Source organism: Notamacropus eugenii, chromosome 1 (assembly GCF_028372415.1).
Source record: "Notamacropus eugenii isolate mMacEug1 chromosome 1, mMacEug1.pri_v2, whole genome shotgun sequence".
In the NCBI taxonomy this organism is placed as follows: Eukaryota; Metazoa; Chordata; class Mammalia; order Diprotodontia; family Macropodidae; genus Notamacropus; species Notamacropus eugenii.
Window position 1 is genome coordinate 295,786,286 of NC_092872.1, and position 13,464 is coordinate 295,799,749.

A 13,464-nucleotide genomic window follows, 5' to 3' on the forward strand; every position below is an offset into this window, starting at 1 on the left:
CAAGTGTTAGTGTAGAATTTAGCATCCCCTTATATTTTTCTACATGACATGAGAATACCTCCTATTACAATATTCTTAGCCCATGTGTAGTCAGTTTAGATATTTTTGGTGTTCCTGGACTAGATATCTCAAACTCCAATATTCTCTCTCCAGATTTCTTTTGTGCTTATTAATTGGCATAAAGGTCTGTTTGTCTAATTTCCTATAAGACATATTATTATTACAGCATCACAGTTTTAGACCTGGAAGGAGCATGGAAAACCATCTAGTTCAGTCCCCTTATTTTCAGACGAATAAAATAGAACCTAGGAAGATAAAATAACTTAGCCAAAGTCACACAGGGAATAAGTATCAGAGCCAGGGTTTGAATCCAGGTCTTGGGGGTCAACGTTCAAGCCAATGAGAGAACAGGATTTTAAGGAATAGTGTAATTAATTCTTCTGTCTTTCTTAGAAGTTATGAGATGGGGAGATAAAGAAGGACCACACACAAAAAATGAAAAAAAAATTTATTTCCTCAGTGTTTTATCCACTGTCAATACTGTCCTTATGTTGCAACACATTTGCAAAACAAAAACAAAAAACCTCAGCTTTTATTTTCCATTTAAAACAACTACAATATTTACAGGCTGTTTCCAGTAACACACACGCAGACACACTCACAGACACACGTGAGTACATATATCCCTATTTCCAATCAATATCCATATGCTGGTAGAGGCAATGTATGCTTTCCAGAGCCCATTATCAGAAAAAGTAAATCCATTATTTCACCCTCACACCTTCCTTCCTACTAGCTACTTTATATTTTCCTCCTTCCAATTCCTCATGTAAAGCTCACATGTAAGGTTAATGTGTTCAATTAAAGGATGCAATTTTACTTACATGGTGAGTTTTTAAAAAGCAAAAGCAGACATGATTTTTCCCCATTTCTGTTTTTCAATTGTGGAACTGAGCTTTATATTCTGAAGGCTTGTGAAACTTAAGTATACTAAGACACTGGAGGTCATTTGGAGCAACCATCCTTATATCTATTTCTGTATTTTGAAAACAGAGTGAGTCCTGAACTGGGGAAACAGCAATTAGCAGTTCATTATCACCTCTGTCCTAAATGACCTTCATTTCTTCCAGTCTGGCTCTACCAAGTCAAAATCTATTAAGTATGGAGCATAATGAACATTATAAGAGAACAGATATAACCCTATATAATAGGTATAAAAGCCTTGAAACAAAGTTGTCATATAACACTGGTGTTACTAATCTACTCCGATTTCTTCCAAGTTTTGAAAGTCTTAATATAAAGTCTTCTACAATTTAGGAGATGAGGCATTCATTTCAAAAAAAGTTATTCGCCTCTAGTTTAGGAAAGATATATGGTCCATTTCAAAGTTTATTTAAATAATATTGGGGAAATAGTTACATCATCTCAGCCAAGGGACACTGCTGAAATGTTTAGCTTCAAGGCAAAGTTAACAACGGTTATATATTATCTGCATAATTAGTTCCTTCCCTTTTAGAGCTTTTAGCTAAACAATAAGAAAATTTGAAAGCCTATCATTCAGACTTTTTGGGGGTGGAGGGAAAGGAGTGGAAGGAACAAAATAATAAAATGTTTTGCTTTTTGTTCCTCGGGCAATGGAGATCTGAAGTTTGGGCTAAAGAAACAGTGAAGATACTTTTTTCATTCAGTGATACTTGAATACATAGGGTATCTATCTTCCCAAACCCTGACCTCCAACAAACACCATTTCCATGTAAGACTGAAGAGTGAAGTTACATGACCAATGCCTTTTAAAAGTAAGATACACATTTATATATCTATAAAGATAGATGATGCTATCGTAGTTTTGAATAAAATACCTACACAAATAAAATTCAAGTAAAAGCCTTCAGAAATAGTAAAAACAGATTTTTAGATCCAGTATGACAATGAAATATATCAATGACAAAACATTAGTGGGACCCTGTCCAAACAAGATAACTAATAATTCCAGTAATTTTTAAATAATCATCTCACATGATGAAAGTAGGAATATGTCAAGCATTTCTATTAGCATGAATATCTATACTTTTAAAAGACCTAAATTTGTCCACATTGATGAAAGGATAATTAAAATAAAACAACACCACACAAGTACAGTAACAACTGACAAGTAGAAACAAGATCCATGGAAGAATAACTCAAATAAAGTAGTAAGTCATAAATCCACCTGGGAGACATTTTAAAGTTGGCTAATAGGATAAGACATCTTTTCAGGCACTAGATAAATCATCCATAAAGATGCCTCAGGCTTTTAATTAATGATCCAATGAAGCAATCTGTCCACTTACATTTCAAGGTGGAAGCAGAACTGACGCTTAGCTGACAAGGTGCCGTCTAGGAAGGTTGAGAAATGTGTGCCTCAACATTTAATGAGCCTTTGAAGATTCATCACAGCTGGATGCTGGAGAAACAGACCACTGAACCCAAGACTCCGGAAGCAGGAGGAAAGTGTATCTGTTCAATAAGGTAGATTTTTCTCACAGAAACTACCACTTTCATTGTTTGGCACATGATCTACAGATACAGTTTTCTTTCTCTCATTAAAGATAAGTACTAGCAGTACTTTTAAAAGTACTTGTATATTTCCTTGTATAACTCTTTTCTTTTCTAATACAAGAAATACAGTAAAGGTACATCATAACTTCACTACTTTTGGCAAAAGGTCAAATTCTCTTATTGATATGTCCTCCTATCCTTTCCCTCTAAGCCTTTAAAATTCACCAGTATTTTATTCTTGGAAAAAAAGAATATATGAACAAGATTTGGAAAGATTTGGAACTTTCTTTAGTGAAAAGCAAAAATGTAAGGTCTTCTTAAGAAGGGATCATATTTGACTTAAGAACCTGAAAGTAAACCAGTGGACTCATTCAGAATTCCTCCGCTGGGGCTATTCTAGAAGAAAAACTTAAAAATCATAAACTATCCAATATTCTACTTTTGATAGAAGAGGAGGAGAAAAAACAGACACCAAAGATACACTTCTAATTTCTATGAATTAGGGTTAACAATTTTTCGACAGTACCAAAACATGGGCCTCTAAAACTCTTTCACATGTAAGTTGTGAGCTATTTAAATGTAAAAGCCACAAAACAGGTTCAGTCTAGGATTCTGTACATATTTTGAGCATCAGTGAAAAAAGTTAAGAGGACACACCAAACAGAATATCCTTCTGAGGATTAAAAACAAGAAAAACAATTTGATTCCCCCCCTTTTTACACTGGAGAAATTATAAATGCTTTCTAAATTACAATTACCTGATGCAAAAGAATGTATCATAGCTAAGGTGGAGGAATTATGCCAAGTGAAGAGTTACTTGTACAAACTGGAGAGAATACCAACGAGGAAAACATTCAGGGTGTTGCAATTTGTAAAATTCTGAGATTAGGTTTTTCAAATAAAAAAGAGAGGACTTTTGTATGTATAACTTTGCTTTTCTTAAAGAGGTTTTTTAGGACCAACAATTCTTGTTTCTTGATACCAATGCATTATATTCTAACAAAATCTAACTCCTAGCAAAGAACATCTATTTTTCTTGAAATAAAAACTCACTTACTGCACTTGAGACTTCTTTTGAAGTAATGTTGCCATTATGATCAATGTAATATTTTTCTAGAAATATGCCCAGCTGCTGATTACACCACCCATGTAGAATTCTTTTATGTGAACAAATCAGAATACTCTTGCTAAACTTGAAACGACTTCTCTTTCATTTATCCTTAAACCTTATCCCTAATCCATCAAATAAGATACATACACTTCAAAAAGAAAATGCATAAATCCTTTTAAAAGGGTAAACCTAATCCTTATAGTAAAAGGAGCTAACACTAAAGGTTGATGATGTACCTTACTTAAACAAAGCAAATTTATATATGTTATAATATATGTATCAGGTAAATAATAAGCTATCAATTAAGAAAAAGTCAGGTTACACAAAAGTCTGATGGAAAAAAGAAACACCTCAGCTTATACATTATTTCAATAGTACAGCTGATATACCATTATTGAATGCACAATTCTGAAAGAGAGAATTTAACAGAATTTAACCAACTTAAACAAAACACAATACAATACACAATTTGAACCATATGCCATTTGGATCAGAAATAATTTTGAATTTAAGCAGATGGGTCTTTTAGCAGAATAGCAATTAATACCTTGTATTAATTCATTGATTTTCATCCCAGAAATAGTTACTCCAAAATTTTCTTTGTGAGGCATTTCAGCGCTCAAGGGGAACAATCATACCTCCTCCCAAGACAATTTAAACCGTCAGATCATATGGAGGTAGAAAGATGGCTGCTTCCAAATGATAAGCCTATGTACGCAATCTCCTTCACACAGAGTCTCACATCAGAATGGGAAAGACTCACAAAAGGGGAACTTTGCTCATGGAGTTAGAAAAGAATATTAAGAGCTGCAAATTAAATCTAAGATGCAACTCCCACTCAATCTAATGTAAGCTTGAGTTACGCATATCCCTGAATACACACATTAGAAAACCTAATAAAATCTAGGATATGTGACAAAACATGAATTAAGTCAACTTCACAGTTATAAATATTCAAAATTACAGTTATTCAGAATATATAATCATAGGAAACAAAATTCAAGTAATAGAAAAAGAATGAAGAGAAAAGGAAAATAAAAGGCAAGGTGTTTTAGGGTGATTTGATAAGGGCTGCACCATCTGTATTATTTTGTTTTTAAAAAGTTTTTTACTGGGATAAACTATTGAAGTCAAATGCCTTCAAGATACCCTTACAAGGCCCTCAAGCATTACAACCTCCTCACTCAGTTCTTTGAGATTTGTCCTCCCCTTGAAAAATTAAAACTATTTTCTCTTGAAAACTGATACCAACCTAACTAGTAAGGAACAGAACCTCTAGGATTGCTGTGGAAAACCAGGATCTATCCTGCTGCACTAGGTGCTCATCCTTGATGTGGACACAGTAATTGGCAGTAGTGTTCACATTACTGAATGCACCACAAAAGATGGCTTTGGGAAACAATGCCAACATATAGAGAGATTCATCTCAAGATTTAGTATTCCATGTAAAGGAAACAAATGCACTGGTATGAAATCTAACCTACTGAACCAACCAAGAAAAAGAATGAGCAACATAGCTCCTGCCATCTGTGATTATGTGGAAAGGGAGGGGGCAAATCCCAGAGGCAATTTAAATAATGGTTTTTTATCTTATATATATTATATATATATATAAATAAATGTTCTGAGCAACCTCAGATTTCTTAGTGCATTGCTGTAAAAAATTAGTGCAGTTTTCTCATTAAAGTTTTTAGCTCACAAGGAATAAGATAAATCTGTCTGTTTATAGTCTCTTACTATGCATTAAACTTCTATACTGCTTTAGGTTGAACTGAAGGTTTGTACACAAGTTGATTTTTAAAAATTAAGGTAAGTGGATTTCGTATGTTCTGTGACCAAACATAGCAATTATTTTTGGCAAATAAATTAGAAAAATATGATGAGTTCATATTTTAGAAATGAAGAGTTTCTTGACTTAAAGCATATGCAATGCATAGAAAAAGTTTTTTTTAAAGAGATGCTTCTTAATAAAATCTTTATCCTTCATGCAAAATGTTTCCTCAGCAGCGAACTTAAAAAAATATTTGAACTTTTTGGGGGGATGGAAACAGTGACAGGAGTGAAAGGGTAGGGAGAAAGAGGCTCATCTAGGCCCATACTATTTGTTAAGTCCTCCCAGATCTGAAGTGACTCCTGGGAGATTCTTCTCCTACTCCCTCTGTGCCTTTTCCAAAGTTTTGGGATTGAGGGCGGAAGAGATGAAATGTAGTCTTGAAACACGTGTTTACACTTCAGCCCCAAGTTCTAGAACTCCAGTTTCGATCACAGCAACATATTTGTCATCAATCTGGACCAGGAGAATAGTTTTGTCTATGTGGGATCTACTACCTGGATCTCTGCTGCAAGGCACCCATCGGTGAATCACCTGGAGAAGCCACAATAAAATAAAAGTTAGTATCATTATCCTTTGGCTTAATCTTTCTCATCTAGGATAATGTGACAACACATATAAAATGAGAAGCTGTTACTACACGATATTTAAGGTTCTTTTCCAGCTCTAAATCCTACAATCTTAAGTAATACTCCAGCTCAGGATTTTGTACATCACAGAGCAAGATGTGACATTAAAGATATGAGACATGCTTTGAAAGGCTTATAATGTTGAACTACTTAAAAAAAAAAGCTTCTAGCTATACACTGGCATGGGAAACACAAACTGTTCAGTATGGACATTCTTAGAGAAAAAATATTTTAGTAGCAATGAGGAACTGGTGGGAAAGAGGTTTCTGATTTTTGTTGCCCTTTAGCTAAAGATTTTAATTCTCTAAAAGCAGGCCAGAGAAGGATCTTAGGCATGAAAGAAGACCTTTACACTAATGCGTTTGTAGTTTCACAGGCAATTTTCATTACAGCAAGAAAATTTCAAACTAGAATCAAATTCATGAACTAATTTCTTATCATGTAATACAAGTTTTTTGTTTTTCTAATTTCTACAAAACTGGAAAAGCCACAACAATCTTCACTGGTTTTTGTACATCAGAGATAGCCTAATTCAATAGTTAATTCATAATTATTATTTTATAATCAACTCATAATTATCCATGTTGTCCAAAGTGGACATGGATACAATATATTAGATAATGAAAAAACAATTTCTATTTGGCTTCTGAATATATTTTTTATGTATTAATATAACAGTTTGAGAATTTGACAATTCACAACTTAAACAAAACAGTGATGCTTCTGGGAGAAGAAAAGCCTTGAGAACAATCTTAACATCTCTTCTTATTTCCTAGCCTGTCTTGTGTCACTCCTCAGATAGGAGTGAAGCACAAGGGAACTTACGTCCTCCTGTTAAGCTTACTACTTTTACTTTACTAATATTCCCCACAGGGTGGAAAAGGGGACTTAAATGTTCTGGTTTAAGAAGTTAATGTGATCTCCAGGTAGTGAAGAAACAGTACTACTGGGCAATGCTTTGACATCTTAGGGCACTGGGTCCAGTTCTGTTCTATTTTACAAAGGACTCCAGGATGACAAGTAGGTAGTGATTTTACTTGGCATCAGAGGGCAGAACTAGGATTAATGGAGTAGAAATTATAGGGAGGTGGATATTAATTCAATATAAGGGAAGTCAAGTTAACAATGAAAGGTGTTCCAAAATGGAATGGGTGCCTTGGGTGGTCTTCAGATTGAGTAAAGACACTGAAGGTCCCAAACAGAGGTTGGGTAACTACTTATACATGATGTTATAGGCAGAAGGATTAAGGTGTGTACCATAAACATTAAACTTTGATCTATGATAAGAGGCAGTTTAGGATTCTGGAGCATCCTCAAGATAATTATGAATATCAATTATTATTGTACATGTAGAAGGCATAGGAGACTGAGCTACGCAGGATCATACTATGACCCCCTTCTTAGAATAATGCTTTTAAGCACATAAAATACAATGCATAGCATTACAAAAGAAACTAATTATATGTAAATCATTATACAAATATTTACAATGAAAACAAGTTCAAAAGTTGAGAACCACTAGCTTAGAATCTTGAGAAAAGGAATTTATTAAATACATTTTTAGCCCCACATACTCCTAAGCATGGCTATTTTTAATAATAAAAATTATGTCAGGGGAAATCCTAAAGGTATTGAAGTGGTAATTTTAGACGAAATTTTTGTTTTGGGAGCTGGAGAGGGATAGCTTGAAAAACAGATTATGACAGCTTGACAAAGAAGAAAAGAAAAATCGACATTAACAACATTTCAGCTTTTAGTAGATTCATAGCTACCATATGAATAAAATTCAAGGCAAAATATTTGCCCATTAAAACTGAAAAGGTAAAAAGTGTTAGAAAAAAATCAAATGACAATTTATTCTAGAATTCTAGACATTCTATTTTTATTTTCCTCCTCTTTTCCCTATGTCAAGTATTAAAATTTTTAGGGCTGACGCTCTGTGATTAACAAGACTGGTAATTAGACTCACTGGAAACAAGTTCCAAAAATGCTCCTAAGGCAAGTGCCAAGGATTCTATGAACCATCATGGCTCCTGGGAGCTATAATGGGCCAATCTCCACAGCTCAATGAAATAGTTGAGTTGAGATAGATCAAATACAAGTACAAAAAATCCCTCATTCAGTTAAATGCACTTTTGAATAATTTAGCAGCCGACATTAACAGTCTACCTTATGTACAATAGAAATAAAATTTAAAACTGGCACATTTACATCAGAGGTATTCCTGAAACAAGATCGTATATTATGCTTAACAAAGTAAGGTAAAGAATAAGGCAGTGGTTTCCAGAATTTATGTAGTTTTTGTCCCCTTAATTACTGTTTTTCACCACACTTTCATAAAACAATCTACATAATCCCCTTTGGTCACATTTTATTTGAGTAAAATTAAGAATACAGTTTAATAACAAACCATAAATACATATACAAATATTTAATGATTAAAACCTTTTGATTTTTATATTTCTAAAATAACCACAATAATATTATTATTAATGCGGTGGGCAGGCTTGTCCTTCAGAATAAAGTTTCTAAAAATGAGGTGTTAACTCAACTAGTAATAGAAATTCCTATTTTATTTGATAGCTATAGCAGAAAACCCCGTTTCACATAAAAATATTATGGACAGTAGTGAAATTTGTATAGCTTTTTTTTGATAAACCAAATAACTCTTATTCATCCATACACAAAACAGTAAAATTTTTAGGTTTCACATGTTTTAATTCAACGTACAATGTACAAAACAAGGCCATCAATTATTCTTGTTCAGATGGAATAAGGATAGATGTGGCGTATTTGCCCATAACAAATATCCATAGAAATAACCAGGTCTTTAAAATAAAGTAATAATTGCTTCCATTGACTGGTGAAAAGAATGAATGATCATGTCTTTACTCTTCTAGTTCTTTTACAGAGTAGGTTTTCTTTTTTAATTGGGTAACAAAAAAATTTTACTCCATGAACACTTTCATAAACTTAGTCACCTACTACCACATATTTCTGGATGCCAAAAGATTCACAAAATGCATAAGTTTCAGGAGATACATTTTGTTATAAAAATGAATGTGCTCCTTTTATTATCTCTTTAAAAAAAGAGCAATTTCGTACTTTAGCTCAAATGTCCTTTAAAGTGCTTTGGTACACAAAAACCAGTATGTTTCAGAATGCTACAGATGTCTACGTTTTGTCTCCACGATGTCAAAAAGTTTTACAAAACTCTCCTAAGGGCCAGTTTTTACAAAAAATGATTAATTACCCTTGTAACAATCTGAAAAACTGTCACATCCTTTGACACAAGTGATTGGCTGTAAGTTCATTGTGTCCAAATGCTTACAGACCTACATTTCATCTTGACATCAACTGAATTCCATTAGCTTGGTGCTCAATGCAATTTTTCATATTACATAATTTTAAATAAGAAATAATACATCTCCTAGTAATAATTTTTGTTGACTATTGCATTGCTATAGATTTGCCAATTTTTACAAATCTTCTCTGACATCAGTTTCAATAATACATCAATTACAAATAATCAAATGAGCATCTTTATATGTGATGGTTTATCTACTTGCAATGAAAAAAAGAAAGATTTTAGCCTCTTAATTAACTGACTGCAAAGTTCTTTAGATATTTGGGACAATTTTACTTATCAAGAAAGCACTGGAACCACTCAAAACTGCTCTGCTGCTTATGATTTTTCAAGCTATTTTATTTTGGCCATATAAAATAACTGAAAACTGTACTGTTTCTTCTACTGAATGAAACTTTTTATACTTAGCAATTCTGTAATCAATAGCTTGCATCTTATGATTGCAAGCAATCATTTTGATGTCATAGACATGATTTCTTAAAATTCTTCATGAAACTGTTTGGTTTTTATTAATAAAAACATCTCATTTGCTCTGGAACAATTCTTACCTTGCTAACATTTTATGTGTATATTTTCAAGATAACACTTCAAAGTATTAAGTTCCATGTTGTCTGTAACTAAAGCATTTGTACAAAGCAAGTACAGCAATATTTCCTATTAAGGACAGTATTTGCCAATCCCAATGGCAAATACAGTGGATTTGGACTTTTTACTTTTTTACTATATTTCTGCTATTGTCTCTTGATGTATTGCTTGTACCAGCTATTAGTTCCAGTGAATTTTCTTCAATCCATCTATGTATTTATCCACCACGAAACAATATTATTTAAGTGTAATAAAAAATTTAAGACAATGCCATTTAAATTTAATCGTTGAAAACTTCAAATGAATTTCTATAAATACTCAAGTTATTTCAGTTTTTTTAAAAGTTGTTTTTTGGGGAAGACTAGCTAATTATATTGTAATTATCCAACATGTATGAGAAATAAACAGATGCTATGGGACTTTTAAGCCATGCAAAAGTTATTTAACTGACAATTTACACATTTCATGTTTACATTCAGTGACAACACACTCATTCATATCGTAAGTCTATGCCAACTTACAGGAACAATAGCATATTATATATTCATCAAAATTCGACAAGCCCTGACTCAAATTTGATCTTGTTTGTACAGAACATTAAATAACTGCTGCACTACATTCACTGTCAGTTGCAGTAAATTTGCTGTTAGTCTGATTTTGTTGATTTTGAATTTTAATTTTGTTCTCCTTGGAAAAAAGTGGATAAGTTCATGCAATATGTACATAATTTATGCATATCGGCCCTTCTTTGTGTTAAGTGTATTCCGAAGGTTTTAGTGGCCATAACAACAATTGGTACTGATGTTCAATACTAACTTCTAACTCATATATAATCAACTCTGAAGGTTTACAGTGATTTTAAATGACTGGAATAACATCATGAAAAGAATTGTTGCACTTACATTCTTTCTGGAAGACCATTTAACTATCGAATTACTGTCTTCTCCATGTGCACTAAGTGTCAAAACCAAATAACCAAAAAGCAGAATTTTATCTTATATTTTGTTCTCACTAGAAATGACAATGAAGGGTCCGGTGTTATACTTTTAATAAAAAAAGTTTAATAATAAAAAATAAATTGTTCTGAAAAAGGAATAACATGTAATTCCTTCATGAAAGACTACAGATGGACTTAAAATTCTATTTGTAATAAAATGATGCTTGTCTAAGTAATTAAACATATGTAGTTTACCTCTCATATGCTTATGAATTAAGAAAGGAAAGTATTAAAAAAGTCTGGTATCAGGAATATGAAAGGTCAGGCTCAAAATGAGTAGTACGGAAATTATCAGTTACCCAAAGCATGTTCTGAAATTCTGAAGTAATGCCTACTGTCCACTTTTAAAGTCAAACCACAAAGTGAATTTTATAATCAGACTTACATGTCCTTCCATGCCTTCCTGAGGAGTCCAGTCTTTCCAGCTGTTTCTCCCAGCTTTTAACCGTATCCCTTCATCTGGCCACTGCAGCTCTTTCCTTTTTGACAGGTTGATTCCTTCCAAAATCTGACTAGGATCCACAATCTATATTGTAAACAGAAATGGTTTGATTAAAATGTATGCTTTTTCCCTCTGTCTTAGCTTTAGGAAAACTGTGGAATTCAAAAAGAATGTTTGATATGATATTGCACTCTCTGAATGTCCAGATACAGACTGCAAGCTAAAACAAGTACAAAACTTTAAAGGTCTTCTTTCCAAATTTCTTTCATCTGATTGTGAGAGCTTCTTACAGTTACCCAGTAAGAATGGCTGATAAAGACTGGTGAGAAAATTACAATTGCAAAGATACGTTTACTTCTTCAAGTAAAGGCAGCCCAACACAAACCCTAGCTTTGATTCTCCTAAGGTGTTCAAATTTCTAGAAAACATAAGCTTCTATGTTTTCAAGAAAATGTGATCAAACTTCCATTTAATGAAATTTACAAATAACTTGAAGGTATAACTAATCAAGGCTTCTTAAAAGCTCAAGATGGCCAATATACATACAAGTTGGTAGTATTAAGGTCACACAAATGGAAGACTAAAGTCAAACTGGGGGCAACAACATAAGACTTCTTTCCTTACTTACTTGGATTCTGTAAATTACATCTCCCTTTTTGGCTTGTGGGTTGTTGGCAGGACTTAAGCTGCTGCCTGACTGTGCATCGGCAGCAACATTCTGTCCTCCTTCTGTCCCTAGAAAACCCACAAGGGCATGTTTGCAGGCTGGGATGCTTTGGCTGGAGCTGCTGGAAGATGGAAGGCCATGCTGCATACTGGCCAGGCCAGTCTGGTTAGCAGATTCCATTTGGTTCACCATGGAAAGGCGGGACTGGATGGATGAAGGTAAGTTACGAAGGGAAATCTGACTGGTGGAAGAGCGTCGGCAGGGCACAAATCCTGTAGTGGACATTCGGAGAGATGAATGACGGCTGCTATAGCAGTAAGAGGATTGACTGGCAACTGAGGCACGAGCAGGAGAATGCCTAACCAGACTTGATTGTACAGAATGGGAGCTGTGGCTGGTACCTAAAACAGGGGAAAAGATCACATCAAAAAGAATACCGAAAATATAATATTTTTAATTTCTGAATCCTTGAGACCTTAATTAACCCAGCTAATATAAAGAAGCATATATCTCACATACAGAACTCTTGAAAACTGTCCCACAGTTAATAAGTATCTGGAAGACATATTTCTTTAGTTGCTATTTAAAATATAAGTTTCACTGGCTAAAACAATCTCTACTCCCCACCCCTGCCCCACTCTGGCATCAGAAAGATACTGAAGTAAACATTTACAGCAAATGACAAGACATTATAATAAATTCTAAGTTCTTTCTTCAGAATGCCACATATTTCAGATACATTCTACCAATAAATCAAATTGTGAATATCTGCACTCCATAAACTATTTTAACCTTAGCTTATAACTGGATTACCTGTAAGAAAACTGATATAGTTTAGCTTTCATGTACACTAAATAGTTGCTAATAAGAATTTTCACTATCCCATATTTTTCTAAGACGATTCAACAGTATTCTTTAGCCTATGAGGATTAATAACAATTTTTTAAAGTGTTCACTTTAAAAAGACAAATCACCACAACTGCCCCCCCAACCCCCAAAATGATTGAAGAAGCTCTAATATCAGTATTCTTCCAATGATGGCTATGAATTGGTAACTCTGATGAATAAAAGTTACAGTTACTCAAGAGGCAAAGAAAATGCTAAATAATGATTTGGGTAAGCAGTATTGTGCTTGGCAAAAGAGATATACCAGTGAAGTAGTGAGGATGAGAGACAAGAAATGGACTATCAACTGTCATATTGTTTTTGGACAATGTTGATAAAGGAATTTGTTTTTCTTCTCTGTCTCTGTCTCTCCCATCCTTTCCCTCCTTTTTTAAACCCTGAGATTCTAAAA

The 13,464-nt window shown here is 33.6% G+C and overlaps 1 protein-coding gene across 6 annotated transcripts in view; it reads right to left on the minus strand.

Annotated features, from left to right (window-relative positions):
* Positions 1 to 491: 491 nt before the first annotated feature.
* Positions 492 to 13,464, minus strand: part of PCNX1 (pecanex 1) — a 242,677-nt gene continuing 229,704 nt past the window's right edge. For all 6 annotated transcript variants that reach the window (XM_072629242.1, XM_072629241.1, XM_072629239.1 and 3 more), the window contains 3 exons: positions 12,129 to 12,568; positions 11,444 to 11,584; positions 492 to 6,014 (listed from right to left, as the gene is read on the minus strand). In XM_072629242.1, coding sequence (XP_072485343.1) covers positions 5,874 to 6,014; positions 11,444 to 11,584; positions 12,129 to 12,568 — 722 coding nt within the window. In that variant the 3' untranslated portion in view covers positions 492 to 5,873. The remainder of the gene's footprint in view (positions 6,015 to 11,443; positions 11,585 to 12,128; positions 12,569 to 13,464) is intronic.